The 23265-nt window shown below is 38.2% G+C and overlaps 1 protein-coding gene across 2 annotated transcripts in view; it reads right to left on the reverse strand.

Moving 5' to 3' along the window:
• Window positions 1-5223: 5223 nt before the first annotated feature.
• neur (E3 ubiquitin-protein ligase neur) overlaps window positions 5224-23265 on the reverse strand; it is a 38465-nt gene continuing 20423 nt past the window's right edge. For both annotated transcript variants that reach the window (XM_088256225.1, XM_088256224.1), the window contains exons 2-5: window positions 12511-12701; window positions 11781-12041; window positions 8989-9729; window positions 5224-7649 (exon numbers count right to left, since the gene is read on the reverse strand). In XM_088256225.1, the coding sequence (XP_088112351.1) occupies window positions 7347-7649; window positions 8989-9729; window positions 11781-12041; window positions 12511-12701 (1496 nt within the window). In that variant the 3' untranslated portion in view covers window positions 5224-7346. The remainder of the gene's footprint in view (window positions 7650-8988; window positions 9730-11780; window positions 12042-12510; window positions 12702-23265) is intronic.

Below are 23265 nucleotides of genomic sequence, written 5' to 3' on the forward strand. Positions count from 1 at the left end.
CATGCATACATACTGACACTTATATGCTCACACACTCCTTTCAACGTCATATATCAAAAATCGTCAATTTTCAGTTGTGTTTTCGGAATGCCCAGAAAATGTACTATACCCCAGCAAAGCAGCATATTTTTAACTTAATATTTACCCGCTACAGGGCAGAAAGTGTTGTTTTCGCATTTTGAAGAAAAGGTATTGTTTAATTATTTTTTTAAATACACAAAATATTTTTCAAATGGAGAAAAAACCTTCAGGTTTTACCTAAAAAGATCTGTTGCACAGTAAAAAGTTCAATAAGTGGCTTGATATTTATTTTTAATACATTGTGTTACATTTTTAAACTTCAAAAACGATCTCCTGAAAATTTTTTTGATATATGACATTGTTAATCTTTTAACTGTGTTAACTTTGTTCCTGAGAGACGCCCGTGTGTGGCTGTATTATGCCATTTTTAAAATGATTACTTTTATCATGTATTTAGTTAAGAAACGATTTATTTTCCTAAACATAAATGTTCAATGAGATTCATTGTGCCTTTTTGGTACTCTATAATACACTCGCGTCACATTATTCTTGAAATATATCGTAATATAAACAAATTAGATCGTAACATAAATAAATCAAAGCACGCATCGTGTGTCACTCTTACCCACTGGCGATGCGTAGCGTCGAGAGTGAGACAGATATAGGGCACGATTATGGCGCAGACTAGGCCAAGGCCAAGGATTGACGTATTATTTTATCCAGAGTTCCACACCATGAAGAAATCCCTTCAAGTTGAACTGAGGTTGGAAACTTGGAACAATTTAAAAACACAAACGCTTATGTCAGCCGCGTGTGGGGCATGTTTTGTGAAAACACATACGGTTGTGCGAGCCGCGTGGATCCGGTTAAAGGAGTGAGCGATATATGTATCTATGTAATGTACACACACTTACACATACATGACTATGATATAATTATTCCAATATAAATTTCGATCAGAGAGCCGTGAATGACACCCTCTCGTCCTGTATACATCGTCCTGTACGTATGTGTAGTACTGGAGGCCTTGGGCTGTGTTGGGGCAACGCTAGCCAGTTTAGTTTAGTTTAGTTATATGTAGGGCCTAGGAAGATGGACCCTCCCACGCTGTATACTGCGGTGAGCCACGAATCGCAAGATCCGGCATTCGTAGCCAGGAAACATTCATATTCAATTCAAATCAAACCCTTATCCGCACCCCAATGGTGCATAGGGCACTGCATTATATAAACGCAACGTTATCTTGATAGTTAACACACGAAGGAAAGGTGATCAGCCCTCCGCTTCAGGTGCCAGTCCAGGGTAATATTGAATAAATATTCAATTCAATTTCAAACCCTTATCCGCGCCCCAATGGTGCATAGGGCACTGCGTTATATAAATGCAGTGTTATCTCGATGATTAACACACGAAGGAAAGGTGATCAGCCCTCCGCTTCAGGTGCCAGTCCAGGGTAATATTGAATAAATATTCAATTCAATTTCAAACCCTTATCCGCGCCCCAATGGTGCATAGGGCACTGCGTTATATAAATGCAGTGTTATCTCGATGATTAACACACGAAGGAAAGGTGATCAGCCCTCCGCTTCAGGTGCCAGTCCAGGGTAATATTGAATAAATATTACAGTGAAAAAATCACTTATATTTATTTGACCCCCCTGTGACAATTTTTTCCAATTGGGATGTCTACCTAGATTTTTTTATTAATTTTGGGCGACCACAAAGGGTTGATAAATTTTCCAATTTGTGGGTCACGACAGTATACAGTGGTATTTGTGGGAGCGGTCAACGTGTAATGAAGCAATAATAGTATTTAATTAATGTAATATTTTTAAGATTGTAAATTGTATCATTATTATTATTATTATTGATTATTAAATAAGATGGAACAATTTCTTGATTTTTATTTCTTTTTTATTATCTTTTTCCAAGTTGTTATTCATGCCTTGGGTTTTGAACCACACTGTTTGCAGACTAATCGAATGTTTGCGGAAATCAATATTTCTTGAATTTATTTTGCAATGGAATCGAACCCGCGATGTCAAGCGTGTCAAGGCAAACTATGCCACAGCATCTGTTAGTTATATATATATATATATATTATATATATATATATATATATATATATATATATATATATATATATATATATATATATATATATATATATATATATATATATCTGTCTGTCTGTAACCCTTATCCGCACCCAATGGTGCATAGGGCACTGCATCGTATTGACGCAAAGTTATCTTGATCATTAATTATATGAAGGCATGGTGTGATCACTCCTGCGCTTCAGGGACCAGTCCAGAGTAATATTAAATAAATATCAAGAGCAAGTTCGCCAATATTTATTCTCACCCCCCCTGGGAATCGACCCTGGGACCTCCAGCACGGTAGCAACACCACGACGGCGGACTATATATATTTATATATATATATATATATATATATATATATATATATATATATATATATATATATTTCGTCCGCCTCCGTAGTGTAATGGTCAGCACGCTCGGCTACCGTTCTGGAGATCCCGGGTTCGATTCCCAGGGGGGGTCAAATAAATATAAGTGATTTTTTCACTGTACTATTTATTTAATATTACCCCGGACTGGTGCCCAAAGCGGAGGGCTGATCACCTTTCCTTCATGTGTAAACGATCGAGATAACACTGCGTTTATATGAAGCAAAGCCCTATGCACCATTGGGGTGCGGATAAGGCTTTTATTATATATATATATATATATATATATATATATATATATATATATATATATATATATATATATATATATATATTTATATATATATATATATATATATATACATATATATATATATACATACATGTGTGTGTGTGGGGGGGGAAATAATAAAATATAAAAAACGGTTAAATTTCAATTTATTTATTTATCAAATTTGGCTTAACAGTTTTGCTCAAAAATAATTATCAATAATAATTCCTACATATATCTTCATACCGTCCTTTCCACGCATTCACAATATGTACAAGAAAAGAGATTCGACCGTGCAAAAAATACATACAACAAAAAAAAAACTAAAGCTACGCTAATTTACGAGAATATATTATTTTTTTATTTATTTAAATTTTTGGTTTTGAGACTTGTGTCGTAATTTAGAAGTAAAAATAAATAAATATGCAAAAAATATAGATATAAAAATTGGTGGTATGAAAACAAAGACAGAATTGTATATATATATATATATCTGAATGAATATATATATATTTTTTTTATCCGCCTCCGTAGTGCCAATGGCCAGCACGCTCGGCTACCGTTCTGGAGGTCCCGGGATCGATTACCAGGGGGGTCAATTAAATGTAAGTGATTCTTTCACTCTAATATTTATTCCATATTACCCTGGACTGGTACCTGAAGCGGAAGGCTGATCACCTTTCCTTCTTGTGTAAACCATCAAGACAACACTGCGTTTGTATGATGCAGTGCCCTATGCACCATTGGGGTGCGGATAAGGGTTTGATATATATATATATATATATATATATATATATATATATATATATATATATATATATATATATATATATATATATATATATATATATATATATATATATATATATATATATATATATATATATATATATATATATATATGTATATATATATATATATATATATATCCGCCATTCCTTCCGAGTGAAAATAGCCCATCCTGTTTTGAAAGAGACGGACAACTCTGTTTTTGTTTCTATACCCTTGGAGTAAACATTAAAAAAATAATTATAAGCACCAATAAGATTAAATAATTTCTTTACAATTTTCTCTAACAAATACAAAACTATTACGAAAAAATGCGACAATAAAATAAAACGATAACGAAATTCAGGAGGTCTAGTTTTTCGATAATCCTAGTATCGTGTGACGACCGGGCTGAATGATGCATTCAGTTCCCGAACCCACGTACAATATTCTACAATATACACAATATACATTTTACAATTACAATATACATTTCACAAATCGCTCACTCCTTTCAACGTCATATATCAAAAAACTTGATTTCTCAGGAGATCGTTTTTAAAGTTTAAAAATATAATACAATGTATTAAAAATAAATATCAAGCCACTTATTGAACTTTTTACTGTGCAACAGATCTTTTTAGGTAAAACCTGACGGTTTTTTCTTTATTTGAAAAATATATAGTATATTCAAAAAAATAATTAAACAATACCTTTTCTTCAAAATGCAAAAACAACACTTTCTGCCCTGTAGCGGGTAAATATTAAGTTTAAAATATGCCGCTTTTGCTGGGATATAGTACATTTTCTGGGCATTCTGAAAACGTGCACAACTGTAAATTGCCAATTTTTGATATATATGACGTTGTTGAAAGGAGTGAGCGATATGTCAACTGGGCCTATTTACAATATATGTAAAGGTGGAGACTGACCGGAGCATGTCATCGTAACATAACGTCGTAACATCGCTTGCGGCGAGTATCACCGACTGCTGTACTGACTGCCTGAACGTAACACGTTACGACCAAATGCTCCGGTCAGTCTCCGCCTTTAAACGTCTCTCTCTCTCCCTATCTGGACTCAACAATACAATAAACTGTAAACATTTTACACACCGTTAAAACCTTATTAAAAATGAGACGGCAGCTGAGATGCGTGAACGCGGAAGAGGCGGGGATTGTCTGCAAAGTCAGACATTCTGTTTTCTATGCCTACCTCTGAGGAGAAGCGGTTTGATGATTTAGCCACTTAGTTTCAAGTATGTTTTCTAGGGATGGAAAGGAGAGTGAATGCCGGGAACAGAGTGCATGGTGCACTGAAATCAGTTACAGCAAATAAAAGCCTAACAGCGTAAGCTGAACTGGCAGTACACAACGGAGTAACTAATTTGACGAACAATTTTGTAAAAATTTGATTGCTGATTTTTTTAATTATTTTTAACGCTTTACGCAGAGCAAACGATCAACGACTTACTTCATTTAAGGCTGAGATCTCAAACGTTCAAATTCAGAATGCGAATGGCTGTGCTAAAAGCCAGACGTGCCATTTTTAGAATGCATATTGGAATTTGACATTTTTTTTTTTAAATATATGTTGAAAAAAATTTTTTTTTTCTACTCTTTACAAAGGTTTATTAAAAGTAATTACCCTTTTCTTTTAAAAAACATATATTTATTTAAAGAAAAACTCATTTTTTCAATGCAAAAACAGCGTTTTAAGCAAAAGATTCAATTATGTCAAATGCTACCCGGGTTCGATGAAAATTAAGCCTCAAGAAGTCTTAAAAGAAGTCGTTTTTAAATCCAATCGCCTATCTCCGATTCAAACACTGAACTAATTTAATTTAATTTGTGAGTTAGGAAAAAAATTACTGTGTAATTATTGCTGATTGTTTATTATTTTTTAGCGGTTTTGCGCACAATCGTAGTCTATCTGCGCACAATCGTAGTCTATCTGCGCACAATCATAGTCTATCTGCGCACAATCGTAGTCTATCTGCGCACAATCGTAGTCTATCTGCGCACAATCATAGTCTATCTGCGCACAATCGTAGTCTATCTGCGCACAATCTACGCATGTAGATGCCCAGCATGATTCTCCCCGGATTTGTACAATTACGCCTAACACATCACACGCACCGCAGTCTTCAACTATTTGGCTTGGGGCATATCGTCACGGGACGACCATATCGTATCAAGTCTACTACCGATTCAGCGCGCAAACCTCCCATCTGCGGGACGAGAGAAATTCGGAAAATAATATCGTCAACAAATTGTATAAAGAAGTACTTTACCATATTTTAAAATCATATTTCCTTCAGATATAGAATACGTTACGCACTTGCGTTTTGTATTTGAGATTTTTGTATGTGTAGTATTTTACCAAAATTAAAAATACATATTGCTCATTTGGTGCATTACAGGCGTAATCCCACTTTTAGAAATATTACAGGAGACGCCATTCGGAAGTTGTGGCAACAGAAACGGCGCCATTTTACTCTACAATGACACTCGCGCCATATCGCAGCATTTCACTTCGAAATCAATTCTGGCCGTGTTTCTCCCCATGTAAACATAGTCTTACCGCACATTTTGACATATTTAATTTATTTAAAATAAAAATGTGTAATTATTGTATATCAATATTTACAACATTTTGAGTGTGTCCAAATACTTGTTCACAAAATCTGGATTATCTCCAATAACAGGAGTTATTTTCATATTATTTTTGACATCTCATCAAAGATGAAGAAGAATATGGAAGTCTGGGCATTTACTAATATAAGAGTTTCTGCTTAATAAAAAGCTTCTTTACGTCTCACCAATAGATGTCTCTAGTGAAGTTCTATTGATTCATGAACAAGGTTTCTAAATTGGTTCATATATGCGGAACTTCCAAGAATTTGAGTAGTATGGTTGTCAATAATGGGTAGAATTGGTGAATGTTACACGTGTGTAAAGTGATCACTTAAACCAGCCTATGACGGTCGTCAGCCCCGTAATTGCACCAAATGAGCGATATGTGTGTGTGTGTGAATTTTCCGTTCAAATCATGTATTCACAGACCACTTCCGAGCGTGAATATGTATTAAGTATATTTGCAATCGCACTAAGTATATTTGCAATCGCTTACAGTTTTAACAGGTTGTATTGCCGTCTCTTAGATTAGATTTTTAAAAAATAACTAGCTATTTACACAATTTTGGACGCAACATTTTAGGAATTCTTTCGTTGATTGAAAACTAAAATTTACTCGTTTTGATGGTGAGAATAGGGGGTCATCACATTATGACATTCATACACACCGGTGTTTGAAAATGATGCGGAATGCATCGAAACACGTGTCACAGTAGATTTTAAGAAATAGTGGTATTTACCAAGTAAAACATTCATTAAAAATGGATAGATTTTACCACAAAGTGACTGCCGAATCAATTAATGGAAAATGATATAAATATATAAATGAAGGGCACCATCTCTAGGTTTTATTTTATGACAAAGTTGAATAAAAATATCCACAGATGTCATTGCTATAAAAGTTAACCAACTGACAGATAGACTTAGCCGTTCATTAACGTGGATACTCCTTTGAGGAAAATTCGCACCGACGTTCATCTACGTCCATACTTCCGGAAAGGTCAAAACAACTTTTTAACTCCTGAAAACTATCCCCATATGTTACGGATGTGATACTTTGGTTTTAATCAAGTGTTCAGCTCCCAAAATCCATCTCCCGACTCACTCATATGAAGTGCACTAGGATGAAACGTCCCTACGCGCAACGCGACGATGTCCCTCCCCCCCCGGCGCTGAATCATGACTTGTAGGTGCGTATGACGTCGCGGATGGGCGCGCGGCACATGGGGCACTGGCCGCCGCCCTTGCCGCGCCACTGCTGCACGGCGCAGCCGTAGCACATGCACATGTGCCCGCACGAGTACAGCACGCTGTCCACGGCGCGCTCGTAGCAGATGGTGCAGTCGCCCGAGGGGCCGGGCGGCGCGGGCGGCCGGCACAGCGCGCTGGCCGCGTTGCGCTGGTTGGCCAGCGCGGGCGGCGGCGACAGCGGCGCGGCGCCGCACAGCGACGGCAGCGAGGACGCGCCGTGCGGGGCGCACTGCAAGAGGAACAGAAATACCGACATATTTAAATCTGTACATATTTATTTACTATAACAGGTCATTTTCAAATAATTCAATTTATTTTATTTATAGATAACATTCTTCTTCTTCTAACCCTTTTCCGCACCCCAATGGTGAATGGCACTTTTGTCCGCCTCCGTGGTGTAATGGTCAGCGTGTTTAGCTACCGTGCTGGAGGTCCCGGGTTCGATTCCCAGGTGAAAATAAATATTAGTGATTTAACACTGTAATATTTATTTAATATTACTCTGGACTGGTTCCTGAAGCGCAAGAGTGATCACCTCGCATTCATGTAAGTAATGATCAAGATAACACTGCGTCAATTTGGTGCAGTGCCCTATGCACCATTAGTTGCGGATGAGGGTTATAAAAAATGGTGCATAGGGCAGTGCACCGTATAGAAGCGGTGTTATCTTGATCGTTAAATACACGGAGGAAAGGTGATCAGCCTTCCGCTTCGGGTACCAGTCCAGGGTCAAATAAATATTGGACTGATAAATCAATCATATTTATTTTGACCCTCTTGGGAATCGAACCCGGGACCTCCGGCATGGTAGCCTAACGCGCTACTAACTGCACTACGGAGGCGGACAAGATGATATACACATTACAAACTTAAATTTAAATTGTATACATTAATAAAAATAGAAAATAAGCAAGAATACTATTGCTAAAGGTGTAGAAGAATCCCGCTTCGGAAAACTCCTTCAGACACATGGAACAGATCAATATCCAATGAGATATTGTTCAACATAGCGGTAGCTATATAAATATAAGGTCCTATAAATATAATTTCCGCCTCCGTAGTGTAATAGTCAGCACTCTCGGCTACCGTACTGGAGGTACCGGGTTCAATTCCCAAGGGGGGTCAAATAAATATAAGTGATTTTTTCACTCAAATATTCATTTAATATTACCCTGAACTGGTACCTGAAGCGGAGGGCTGATCACCCTTCGAAGGAAGGTTAACATATGAAGATATGTTAACCGATCAAGATAATATGATGCAGTGCCCTATGCACTATTGGGGTATGGATAAGGGCTTGAAGAAGGAAAAGTATAAAGTGATCTACAACATTTTGAGTGTGTCCAAATACTGGATTATCTCCAATTATAGGAGTTATTATTTTAACATTTTACAGGGCTAACGACCGTCATAGGCTGGTTTAAGTAAATGTAAAAAATAACCTTAAAACATTGGAGTAATCCAGATTTATGAACAATTATTTGGACACATTCAAAATGTTCTGAATAGATGAAGTGATCGATAACGGGACTACGGCATATGCGGGTAGTAATTAAATCATCTAGTACCTGCGAGATGGCGGGGAGGGCCAGCGGCGCGCACGGCTGCGGCGGCAGCGCCACGACCAGCACGGCGGGCGGCGGGCGGCTCATGACCAGCACGCGTCTCGTGCACCCAAACAGGTCCAGGAAGGCCCACAGCCGCAGCGAGTGGTCCACGTGCATCACGGTCGCGGCGGGGCGCCCGCCGACCGACACGCGCACCTCGCCCTCGGGCGTGACGCCGAGCAGCAGCTCCTCGCCCGGCCTGAGCGCCCCGGCCACGTCTTTACTCAGCACCCAGTACTCCGGACGATCTAGTAATAAGTCGGCGTCGTCCGGGAGATCTCGCGACGCCAAGCGCGACGGATCGCACGACGTGAGGCCTAGAGTCAGTCCGCCGGCGTACGCCCGTTCGGTCTCCAGCACCCGCACTAGCAGGCGCTCCCCGGGCTCCAGCGGCCGCGCGGTGAACACGTAGCCCTGGCAGAACTCGTGGGCCGCGCGCGCCGCCACGCCCGGCTCGGGGCCGAGGCGCACGTGGCGCCCGCACGTGCGGTGGAAGGCCGCCGGGCGCCAGCCCTCCGGGGAGATGGTGGCGGCCCTCAGGGCCGGGATCAGCGCGTCGGCGCTGTCTTCTTGGATTGGCGGAGGGGCTGGCGTTGGGCACGGACGCATGTTGTTCAGGCTGGCTCTGGAGTCGACGAACTGGACCCCGGTACAATTCCCGTATATGTCCAGCAACACCCAGAGAGGTCCTTTAGTGTCCACCTTCATATAACAAAAAAACAATTTATAAAAGCAATCCTTATAGCGCTATATAAATTTAAATACGATTATAAGGTAACTAACAAACTAACTAACTAACCATCACACCGCTTCTCCGCAGAGGTAATAGAACGCCACACCACTCTGTCCTTGCAAACATTCTTCGCCTCTCCCACGTTCATGCATCTCCTCATACACACCCGCTGATTGTTTCGACTCCTAACCTGACCACTTTCAAGTATTTGGCATACCTGATCGTGCCAAGTTTTTCTCGGTCTTCCTCTGCTCCTTTTTCCATCTCACCAATGGATGTCTCTAGTGAAGTTCTAGTGATTCAAGAACAAGGTTTCTAAATTGGTTCATATATACAGAACTTCCAAGAATTTGAGTAGTGTGGTTGTCAACAATGGGTAGAATCGGTGAATGTTACACGTGTATAAAGTGATCACATAAACCAGCCTATGACGGTCGTCAGCCCCGTAAATGCCCAGACTTCCATATTCTTCTCCATCTTTGATGATATGTCAAAAAATAATACCAATTTTATACTTTATTTAACATTTTTAGGTGTATCAACATGCTTGTTAAAAATAATAAAAAAATAAAACCCTTATCCGCACCCAATGGTGCATAGGGCACTGCGTCATATAAACGCAGTGTTATCTTGATCGTTCACACATGAAGGAAAGGTGATCAGCCCTCCGCTTCAGGTACCAGTCCAGGGTAATATTAAATAAATATTACAGTGAAAAAATCACTTATATTTATTTTACCCCCCTTGGGAATCGAACCCGGGATCTCCAGAACGGTAGCCGAGCATACTGACCATTACACTACGGAGGTGGTAAAAAAAATAAACTAATAAGAATTCCATATTCTTCTTCATCTCTGTGAAGAGGTCAAAGTTTAACAGTATACTTGATAACGAACTAACCGAACGTCAATTTTGGCATCAAAAAATAAATAAAGTTCAAATCATTGTTGACTTGGCCAATCTGCCGCAGTGTGACAATATTGTATTTTTGACGGACATATTTGTAAACGACAAATACAAACCGTGATTATATTGTCAAATTACGAAGAAGCCCGTTATTTACCGAGATTTGAGAGTGTACCGGGCAAAGTGCAGTTAAAGGTTATTGCTTTGCTCGGAAAGCAATGATAAAAATATAGCTAGATTAGATTATTGATTTTTAATATAGTTCTAGAAATAAAGAATGCGTATGACCGAGTTGATAGAACGAAGCTATGGAAGGTGTTATCTGAGTACGGGGTAAGCAGTAAACTTATCCAAGGTATAGCATCCTTGTACGAGGATAGCACTGCATGCATAAGGGTAAGTGGTTCATTTTCATCCTGGCTTAGCATCTCTAAAGGTGTTAAGCAGGGATGTGTAATGTCACCGTGGCTGTTTAACCTATACATGGATAATTGCATGAAAGATTTAAATGTTGGAGCTAGAATGAATAATTTGACTGTCTGTTGCCTTTTGTATGCTGACGATGCTGTTCTTCTTGCCGATGGCAGAGAAGACCTGCAGGCGTTGGTGACAAAAGTGTATAATGTGTGCAAGGAAAGCGATTTATTGATGAATGTTAGCAAATCCAAGATCATGGTTTTTGAAAGAGAAGAATGCAGATCTGAATGTGAAATATTGGTAAACGGAGAGATTTTGGAACAGGTAGATGATTTCGTGTATTTGGGTAGTATGTTTTCTAGGGATGGAAAGATTGATAAAGACTCAGAAAGGAGAGTGAATGCTGGGAACAAAGTAAATGGTGCACTGAAATCAGTTATAGCAAATAAAAACCTATCAGCGAAAGCTAAACTGGCAGTGCACAACGGAGTCCTGGTTCCAACTCTAATGTTTGGAAGTGAAGCTTGGAGTTGGCAAAAGAATATCCCTAGAATGGAAGGCATTTCTAGTGTGAATGGAATAGTATTTCTAGTGTGCATACACTGTGTTAGCTATGACAGTGCGGACATCTCTCTCTACCCAGGGCAGTGTGCCTCGTCCCTAGTGTAACGTAAGACAAGACAAGGCCACCACTCACCCCGCCGAAGAAGACGCCCTTGTCGTCGCCGTCCACGCTGAAGTGCACGTCCCCGCCGGGCGTGACGAAGTAGGCGAGCAGCGCGCCGCGCTCGCACAGCCGCTCGGCCAGCGCCTTAGCCCAGTGGCCCGGCTTGCCCGTCAGGTCCGGGCAGGCGTACTTGGGCAGCGCGCCCGCCAGCAGCGCCGGGTCGTGCGCCGTGAAACCGAACCGCAGCACGCCGCTCCAGTTCGTGGACATGTCCGAGAAGCGCAGGCACACCTGGCGAGGGAGAAAGAAGATTACCAAACAGAACTACATGCTTCTTCTCCTTCTTATTATGGGCCTTGCGGCCTGTTTTAAGAGGGATTAGCCTCCTGCGACGTCGATTCCCAGCTATCGACCCATCTCTTTGGTGGTCTGTCTACCATGGGGGGAGTCTGGATGGTTCCATTCTCCTCACATGCGTACCATTGTCTCCTTCGTTGCCTTCCCCACCTAAGGACCTCTTCCATCTCGCATATTTCCCTTATCCTGGCATTTCTGATTCTATCTCGAAGACTCTTGCCTGTTATGCTTCTCAGAGTCTTCATTTCTGACACTCTAAGCGCGTTTTTTGTGGTAGCGGTGTCCGCTCTACTTTCGATTCCATATGTCATGATGGGTCGAATACAAGTTTTGTAGATCTTGATTTTGCTGCCGATCTTCATCTCAGGGTAGGTAATTTTAAAAAAAAATTGATATATCTCACCTTCTCGTTAACGGCCACAGGTCGCGCGCTGAAGGCGATCCCCTTGCAGAACGACTCGACGCGCTGCGCCGTGGAGGTGTCGCGCGACAGCCGCACGTTGTCGCCGTGCGCCGCGTGGAAGGTGAGCGGCGGCGCGCCGGAGCCGCGGGCGCCCGCGCCGCCAGCCGCGCCGCCCACGCACGCCGACCGGCCTGCGGACAGGGGAGGAGTCACCGTTATAGGGGAGATACTTCATAATGTATTTGATAATGTCATACAAAACACTACAGTGTTGTTACTAATAATAATAATAATAATAAAACCCTTATCCGCACCCCAATGGTGCATAGGGCACTACGCAATACAAACTCAGTGTTATCTTGATCGTTTAAACATGAAGGAAAGGTGATCAGCCCTCCGCTGCTTCAAGTACCAGTCCAGGGTAATATTTAATAAATAGTACAGTGAAAAAATCACTAATATTTATTTTACCCCCCGCCCCTGGGAATCGAACCCGGGACCTCCAGAACGGTAGCCGAGCGTGCTGACCGTTACACTACGGAGATGGACAAGAGTGTTACTACTCATAGTTAATTACATTCCCTTACCAAAAACTTCGTTGTCTCATTCGTTCGTAATGGCATTTCAACAGTTCGTAAAAGTATCATTCAATCGTATCAACAATGGATTACAATGTCATTTCAATAAGTCGTAACAGTATCTCATTCGTTCGTAATAGCATTTCAAATGTTCGTAAGAACTCTTGATTACTATATTATTTGTTTGATAATGTCTCAAGAAGACGAAACGCGTCACGCATTAACATATACACAAATAAATGTAGAATTCAATCCAAAAAAACGTGTTTTATTTTGGATATATTACCCAACAATTCAATATGGAATTCTACCAACTGTCTGCAGTTACAATAAATGAGATAATTCATGTCCAACATATGGGTGTTCCGCAGGGTCTGGGTCTAGGACCTGTTCCATTTCAAATGCTGCAGTGTTAAATCAACTGAAAGTAACTAACTAGCAAGCTACGAGGCGACAAATACTATTACAGGAAGAAGACCTTTGAATGAGGCGGTGAATATATAAAAAGGAGACTTCAAAACCTTCTAACTGATGCAAAATATCATCTCAAACCCTGTGGTGTTCCGCAGGGTAAGGGTCTAGGACCTGTTCCAAATGGATTTATTTCAAATGCTTTACGTGTTAAATCAACTGAAACTAACTAACTAGCAAGCAAGAGGCGACAAATACTATTACAGGAAGAAGACCTTTGGATGAGGCTGCAAATATATAGGAAGGAGACCTTCAAAACCTTCTAACCGATGCAAAATATCATCTCAAACCCTGTGGTGTTCCGCAGGGTAAGGGTCTAGGACCTGTTCCAAATGGTTTTATTTCAAATGCTGTACGTGTTAAATTAACTGAAACTAACTAATTATCATGCCACGAGGCGCCAAATACTATTACAGGAAGAAGACCTATGGATGAGGCTGCAAATATATATGAAGGAGACCTTCAAAACCTTCTCACTGATGCAAAATATCATCTCAAACCCTGTGGTGTACCGCAGAGTAAGGGTCTAGGACCTGTTCCAAATGGTTTTATTTCAAATGCTGTACGTGTTAAATTAACTGAAACTAACTAACTATCATGCCACGAGGCGCCAAATACTATTACAGGAAGAAGACCTATGGATAAGGCTGCAAATATATACGAAGGAGACCTTCAAAACCTTCTCACTGATGCAAAATATCATCTCAAGCCCTGTGGTGTTCCGCAGGGTTTAGAACCTGTTCAATTTCAAATGCTGTAGTGTTAAATCAACTAAATAATAATAATATAATAAATCCCTTACCACACCCCAATGGTGCATAGGGCACTGCTTCATATAAACGCAGTGTTACCTCGATCGATTACACACGAAGGAAAGGTGATCAGCCCTCCACTTCAGGTACCGGTCCAGTGTAATATTGAATAAATATTCCCCCTGGTAATCGAACCCGGGACCTCCGGAACGGTAGCCGAGCATGCTGACCATTACACTACGGAGGCGGACAAACTAAAACTAACTTATATTATTTTTTGACATCTCATCAAAGATGAAGAAGAATATGCAAGTCTGGGACCAGCCCAGACCTCCATATTCCTCTTCATATTTGATGAGATGTCAAAAAATAATATTATTTTTTCTCACTAACAAAATATGCTCAGCACGCTCAGCACGCTCGGCTACCGTTCTGGAGGTTCCGGGTTCGATTCCCAAAGGGGGTAAAATAAATATAAGCGATTTTTTCACTGTAATATTTATTTAATATTACCCTGGACTGGTACCTGAAGCGGAGGGCTGATCACCTTTCCTTCATGTGTAAACGATCAAGATAACACTGCGTTTATATGACGCAGTGCCGTATGCACCATTGGGTGCGGATAAGGGTTTTATTATTTTATTAACAAAATATATGATTGTTGTTTTATTATACGATATATGCAAGCTCAGCCAGGCGCTAGGCCAGGTGTGCAGCGGAACCCGGTAACCGGATTTCCCATCGTTCCCCCTCGGTATATACTGTATTAATAGAACGGATGCACTTAACAAAAATAGGGGAGAACGGACCTAGCCGCGAGCGCCCGGAGCGCCCAGAACACGTCAGTATGTTGTACGATGTACAAGAATGACGAAAACCCTCTTCTTTGGACATACATATATTTATTTATTTTTTTCAATTTAATTTAATATAGAAACAAGATTTTTTAATTTTTTAAATTCATTTGCTAGACATTGATATATTACATATTAAAATTAGTTGCGCATATATCGCTCACTCCTTTCAAGAACGTCATTAATCAAAAAACTTGATTTTTCAGGAGAACGTTTTTAAAGTTTAAAAATATAATACGATGTATTAAAAATAAATATCAAGCCACTTATTGAACTTTTTACTGCGCAACAGATCTTTTTAGGTAAAACCTGAAGGTTTTTTCTCCATTGGAAAAATATTTAGTATATTTAAAAAAAAATAATTAAACAATACCTTCTCTTAAAAATGCAAAAATAACACTTTCTGCCCTGTAGCGGGTAAATATTAAGTTAAAAATATGCCGCTCTTGCTGGGATATAGTACATTTTCTGGGCATTCCGAAAACATGCACAACTGATAATTGACAATTTTTGATATATGACGTTCTTGAATGGAATGAGCGATATATATATATATATATATATATATATATATATATATATATATATATATATATATATATATATATATATTTGAAGAGATTATATACTATTGATAGCAAAGAGATAAGGATCAGGTAAAGAGTTGAAGGGGTGACGTAGGGGACCTGATGAAGGCATTACGTACCACTCTTTGCTTCTGCAAAGATAGTATGATCAGGTTTAGAGGAAGAGAGATGTGTGACGAACGGTCAAAATTATCGCCGCATCCGTCCGGCGCAGTGCCCTATGCCCCATTAACGGGTAAAAAAAAAAACAAAATAAGTTTTGACTACACAATTTGAAATGTTTTTAGCAGTGGCAGGTTGTATCGTTACGCCACTCTCCGCTTACCCCGGCCTTGCGCGGTCGGCCGGCCAAGCGTGCTGGCGGCGGTTCACGGTTCGACGCCCGGCGAAGGCAAGGCGGACCAGAGCGCTGTGTTTCGTAACGATGGGATTCTTCCCATCGTCTTTCTAAACGCACCACACCTCTACCATACGATACGTTATTCATTCAAGCTATAATAATTGAGGAAAATGTATTTTTAAACAATATTTTGCCATTTTTTCACGTTTTGAACTTTTCGTAAAAATATGACTCGGTATGTGGTACAATTTTCAATCTTAAATGCCGGAATGTTAGATGCCAAATCCTGCTGTATTCTTGAGCGTAACGTAGTGTAAATTTCACTCATAAATAAGTACAATTTTAAACCTTAAATGCCTCAATGTTCCATGCCATATTTTTGAGCAGTAAACGGACTAATTATGTGTAAATTCAACTCATTTCACTCATATTTATGACTTATTTAAGTACAATTTTAAACCTTAAATGCCTCAATGTTCCATGCCATATTCTTGAGCAGTAAACGGACTAATTATGTGTAAATTCAACTCATTTCACTCATATTTATGACTTATTTAAGTACAATTTTAAACCTTAAATGCCTCAATGTTCTATGCCATATTCTTGAGCAGTATAGTGGACTAATAATTGTAAATTCAACTCATTTCACTCATAAATAAGTACAATTTTAAACCTTAAATTCCGGAATGTTCGATACCATATTCTTGACCAGTGTTACGTAGACATATATGTGTAAATTCAACGCATTTTCACTCAATAATTAGTACAATTTTAAACCTTAAATGCCGGAATATTAGATGCCAAATCTAGCTATTTTCTTGACCAGTTTAACTTACTTTTTTACGTATATAAATTCAATACATTTTCACTAAAAAATTGGTACATTTTTAAACCATGAATGCATGAATATTAGATGTCATATTCTTGACCAGTGTAACGTACGTCTACGTTTATAAAATTAATACATTTTCATTTAAAAATTGGTACATTTTGAAACCATGAATGCATGAATATTAGATGTCATATTCTTGACCAGTGTAACGTACATCTACGTTTATAAAATTAATACATTTTCACTTAAAAATTGGTTGGTACATTTTTAAACCATTAATGGATGAATATTAGATGTCATATTCTTGACCAATGTAACGTACATCTACGTTTATAAAATTAATACATTTTCACTTAAAAATTGGTACATTTTTAAACCATTAATGCATGAATATTAGATGTCATATTCTTGACCAGTGTAACGTACATCTACGTTTAAAAAATTAATACATTTTCACTTAAAAATTGGTACATTTTTAAACCATTAATGCATGAATATTAGATGTCATATTCTTGACCAGTGTAACGTACACCTACGTTATATATATATATATATATATATATATATATATATATATATATATATATATATATATATATATATATATATATATATATAATTGGTACATTTTTAAACCATGAATGCATGAATATTAGATGTCATATTCTTGACCAGTGTAACGTACACCTACGTTTATAAAATTAATACATTTTCACTAAAAAATCGGTATAATTTTTAACCATAAATGCCTTAATATTAGATGTTATATTCTAGACCAGTGTAACGCTTATCTACGTATATAAATTTAATACATTTTCAATAAAAAAAATCGGTACAATACCATAGATGCCTGAATATTAGATGTCACATTCTTGACCAGTGTAACTCACCCATCTAAGTGTAAATTCTACACATTTCACTCATAAATCGGTACAAATTTAAACCATAAATACACGTTAGATGCCAAATCTTGCTCCATTCTTGGCCTGAGTTACACATCCTACTTCAGCCCCTACTTTCTCCCCCATTCCTGCCGACTCTACACTCCACACTCCACCCCCTCACTAGCTGCACATCTGTCGCGTTCCCTTCCACCCTCAGGGCGAACAATGCCGCGCGTAATCTCATTATATTCGGGACAAGAATCATCCCTTGAGGAAAGCGAGGGATGCTCTTTCAAAAGAGGGAGACGCGTCTTTATAATATGCTATTATTATCCCTATTTATATGGATATGTGTGTGTATGTATGTGTGTATATATATATATATATATATATATATATATATATATATATATATATATATATATATATATATATGTATATATGTATATATGTATATATGTATATATGTATATATGTATATATATATATATATATATATATATATATATATATATATATATATATATATATATATATATATATATATATATATATATATATATATATATATATATATATATATATATACATACATATATATATATATATATATCTTCTCTTCTAAACCCTTATCCGCACCCAATGGTGCATAGGGCACTGCATCATATAAACGCAGTGTAATCTTGATCGTTAACACATGAAAGGAAGGTGATTAGCCCTACGCTTCAGGTACCAGGCTAGGGTAATATTAAATAAATATTATAGTGAAAAATCACTAGTATTTATTTTCACCCCCCTGGGAATCGAATCCGGGACCTCCAGCATGGTAGCTGAACACGCCAACCATAACACCATGGAGCCGGACAAATTAACAATGCATTAACGGCCCAGGTAACGCTGCATCAAACTACCGTGATGATCCATGATACTCTTGAAGCATTTCGCTACGGCTGCATAGCAAGCCGTGGCGTTTATAGACACTGTTAAAAATACCCCGTCCGAAATCGAACCAGCATTTCCGGGTTGAAAGACTGACGCTATTTACGTACCTATTGACCTACTAAGCCATATATAAAACGGAAAAAATGCATATAATTTTTACATCTCCACAAAGATGAGGAAGAATATGGATGTCTGGGCATTTCTTCCATATTCTTCTTCATCTATGTCGAGATGATAAAAAAAAAAAAAATAATAAAACCCTTATCCGCACCCCAATGGTGCATAGGGCACTGCGTCATATAAACGCAGTGTTATCTCGATCATTAACACATGAAGGAAAGGTGATCAGCCCTCCGCTTCAGGTACCAGTCCAGGGTAATACTAAATAAATATGACAGTGAAAAAGTCACTTTTATTTATTTTACCCCCGTTGGGAATCGAACCCGGGACCTCCAGAACGAGCGTGCTGACCATTACACTACGGAGGCGGACATAAAAAATAATAAAATGAAAAATAACTCCCATAACACTGGCCAACAATGATTTGGTAACTGAAATTTTGACAGCTGATTTGGACTAAGTTAATCGTTCTTATTCAAAGTCTATATCGCTCACTCCTTTCAAGAACGTCATAAATAAAAAATTGTTAATTTTGAGTTGTGCATGTTTTCGGAACGTCCAGAAAATGTGCTATATCCCAGCAAAAGAGGCATATTTTTAACTGAATATTTACCCGCTACAGGGCAGAAAGTGTTGTTTTTGCATTTTGAAGAAAAGGTATTGTTTAATTATTTTTTTAAATATACTAAATATTTTTCAAATGGAGAAAAAACCTTCAGGTTTTACCTGAAAAGATCTGTTGCACAGTAAAAAGTTCAACAAGTGGCTTGATATTTATTTTTAATACATTGTATTATATTTTTAAACGTTAAAAACGTTCTCCTGAAAAATCAAGTTATTTGATTTATGACGTTCTTGAAAGGAGTGAGTGATTTGTGAACAGGTATTTGGACACACTCAAATTTAATAAGAAGTTTAATAAATAAATAATATGTAAGGGTATGTTGTAAGGGTGTAATCTCCCGGGATATTGAAATAGCCCTTCGTTAAGGGCGCACAGCTACTTGGGACGCATTCACAATGAGAGGGAGGGTGTTTATTTTTAAAAATAGGGACACATGGCATCTTTGTGCCGCGAACAGTCACTGTTCTACATTTCCAGGCTGACGCATTCCATCCTGGAGGCATCTGGTTCGACTCCCGTGGCGCCCAAGAGAAATATAACTAGCGATACAGGCTACTTTTTGACATCTCATCAAAGATGAAGAAGAATATGGAAGTCTGGGCATTTACGGGGCTGACGACCGTCATATTCTTCTCCATCTTTGATGAGATGTCAAAAAATAATTGAGAACATTTTGAGTGTGTCCAAATACTTGTTCACAAAATCTGCATGATCTCCAATTACAGGAGTTATTTTCGTATTATTTTTTGACATCTCATCAAAGATGAAGGAGAATATGGAAGTCTGGGCATTTACGGGGCTGACGACCGTCATAGGCTGGTTTAAGTGATCACTTTACACACGTGTAACATTCACCAATTCTACCCATTATTGACAACCACACTACTCAAATTCTCGGAAGTTCTGTATATATGAGCCAATTTAGAAACCTTGTTCTTGAATCACTAGAACTTCACTAGAGACATCTATTGGTGAGATGTAAAGAAGCAAAATAATAATAATAATAATAATAATATAAAAATAATTGAGTGTTTGATAATGTCTTAGTAAGAGGAAACGCGTCACGTATTAACATATACATAAATAAATGTAGAATTCAATCCAATAAACCTTGTTTAATTTTGGATATATTACCCAACAATTCAATATGGAATTCTACCAACTGTCTAAAATTTATGAGGCGAATGTTAGTGGGAAAAGAAGCAGAGGAAGACCGAGAAAAACATGGCACGACCAGGTATGCCAAATACTTGAAAGTGGTCAGGTTAGGAGTCGTAACAATCGGCGGGTATGTATGAGGAGATGCACGAACGTGGAAGAGGCGAAGAATGTTTGCAAGGACAGAGTGGTGTGGCGCTCTATTCTCTCTGCCTACCCCTGCGGGGAAGCGGCGTGATGGTTAGTTAGTTTTTTTTTTAAATATTCAAAGCATTTACATTGTGGTTAGTCATTTTTCCTTATTTTTTTTTACAAAAATGTTAATAACATTAGTATATAACCACTCGCCGAGCATACCTGATCGTGCCATGTTTTTCTCGGCCTTCCTCTGCTCCTTTTTCCAATTACGTTCGCCTCATAAATTTGTTTTACCATTCTGTTCTCACTCATTCGTTCCACATGTCCAAACCATCTCAACACACCTTTCTTAATTTTATCGATAATGATAATTTGAATATTGTTGAACAAATGTTATTTTTGTCCGCCTCCGTAGTGTAATGGTCAGCACGCTCGGCTACCGTTCTGGGGGTCCCGGGTTCGATTCCCAGGGGGGGGGGGTCAAATAAATATAAGTGATTTTTTTCACTGTAATATTTATTCAATATCACCCTGGACCGGTACCTGAAGCGGAGGGCTGATCACCTTTCCTTCATGTGTAAACGATCAAGATAACACTGCGTTTATATGAAGCAGTGCCCTATGCACCACAAGGGTATTATTACTATTATTATTATGATAATTTGAATATTAATTATATTGAGAATATAATGATATTTATTTGTATATTTTGTGGTACACGCGCAGTTGTGTATGTATATATATATATATATATACATATACCGTGCATGTTTTGTATGTAGTTTGGTCATATGTCTAGTAAAGGTCGCTTCTCACAGCGTTTCCCACGGTACACGGTACTCCGCGATGGTCGTGAGAACTAAAAGACGCTCTCCAATACCAGTTTACTGATTTCGCTTCCAATTCGGCCTTTAAAATACCAAAATATCTGTCCGTTTCGCCAATACGAACAAAATTGTATTCGGTACACGGTAATCGATACTTTCCATATCAAATTGGGATTCAGTACACGGTAATCGATACTTTCTATATCAAATTGGGATTCTGTATACGGTAATCGTTACTTTCTATATCAATTTGGGATTCAGTATACGGTAATCGTTACTTTATATATTAAATTGAGATACAGTAGATGGAAATCGTCATTTTCTATATCAAATAAGATTCAGTACATGGTAGTCGTTACTTTTTATATCAATGAGATTCAGTAGATGGTAATCGTCGCTTTTCCGGTTACACGATTGTTATTCGGTAAATGGTAATCGTTACTTTATCGGTTATCTAACTGGGATTCAGTACAAGTTAATTTCTATATCAAAATGAAACTCGTCAATCTCTATATCAAATTAAGATCAATATATATTGTTTACCATGTAGTAATCGTTGCTTTTTCGGTTACACGATTGTGATTCGGTATATGGTAATCGTTACTTTCTTTACCAAATTGAGATTTAGTACATGGTAATCGTTACTTTTTCAGCTACCCGATTAGGATATAATACATGGTAATTGGTAATCGTTACTTTCTATACCGAATTAAGAATCAGTACATGGTAATCGTTACTTTTTCGGCTACCCGATTAGGATCCAATACATGGCAATTGGTAATCGTTACTTTCTTTACTAAGTTGAGATTAAGTACATGGTAATCGCTACTTTTTCGGCTACCCGATTAGTATCCAATACATGGCAATTGGTAATCGTTACTTTCTTTACTAAGTTGAGATTTACTACATGATAATCGTTACTTTTTCGGCTACCCGATTAGGATCCAATACATGGTAATTGGTAATCGTTACTTTTTCGGCTACCCGATTAAGATCCAATACATGCCAATTGGTAATCGTTACTTTCTTTACCGAATTGAGATTACTGAATCTCAATTCGTACTGACTAATAGTCGTTACTTTCTTTACTAAATTGAGATTCGGTAGATGTTAATCGTTACTTTTTTACTACTAGATTGGCATTCAGTACATGGTAATCGTTACTTTCTATATCAAATTGAGATTCAATACACGGTAATCGACGATACTAATTTTAAGGGACTAAACACCTCTTTTAAATATAGAATTTTCGTCACAAAGTTAAAAATATTAACGGCGCTTCTGAATATGGTAGAGTATTTTTTGTTTAATGTAAAGTTTGATGGGTGTTTGAAGAGATGGTTTCGTAATTCGTTCATTGCGAAATTTACGTTTGAGGCAAACTATCCGAAACGTGAGAGGTTCTCAGAGGTTCACGTAACAGCGTGACCGTTCGATTATCTGCGTCCGTTCCGATAATCCGCATCTGTAATCGGATAATCGGGAGAAAGAGAGAAAAAAGACATTCTAAAAAGTGCCTACCAATGCCGATCTATATTCGACATGGTGAACCAAAAATAGTGAAATTAAAAACAAAAAAGCAGAAGGCTGATCACCTTTCCTTCATGTGTTAACGATCAAGATAACACTACATTTTTATGATGCAGT

The sequence above is a fragment of the Brachycentrus maculatus genome, unplaced genomic scaffold, assembly GCF_059751285.1.
Source record: "Brachycentrus maculatus isolate JH-2025_06_01 unplaced genomic scaffold, ASM5975128v1 h1tg000059l, whole genome shotgun sequence".
NCBI lineage: Eukaryota > Metazoa > Arthropoda > Insecta > Trichoptera > Brachycentridae > Brachycentrus > Brachycentrus maculatus.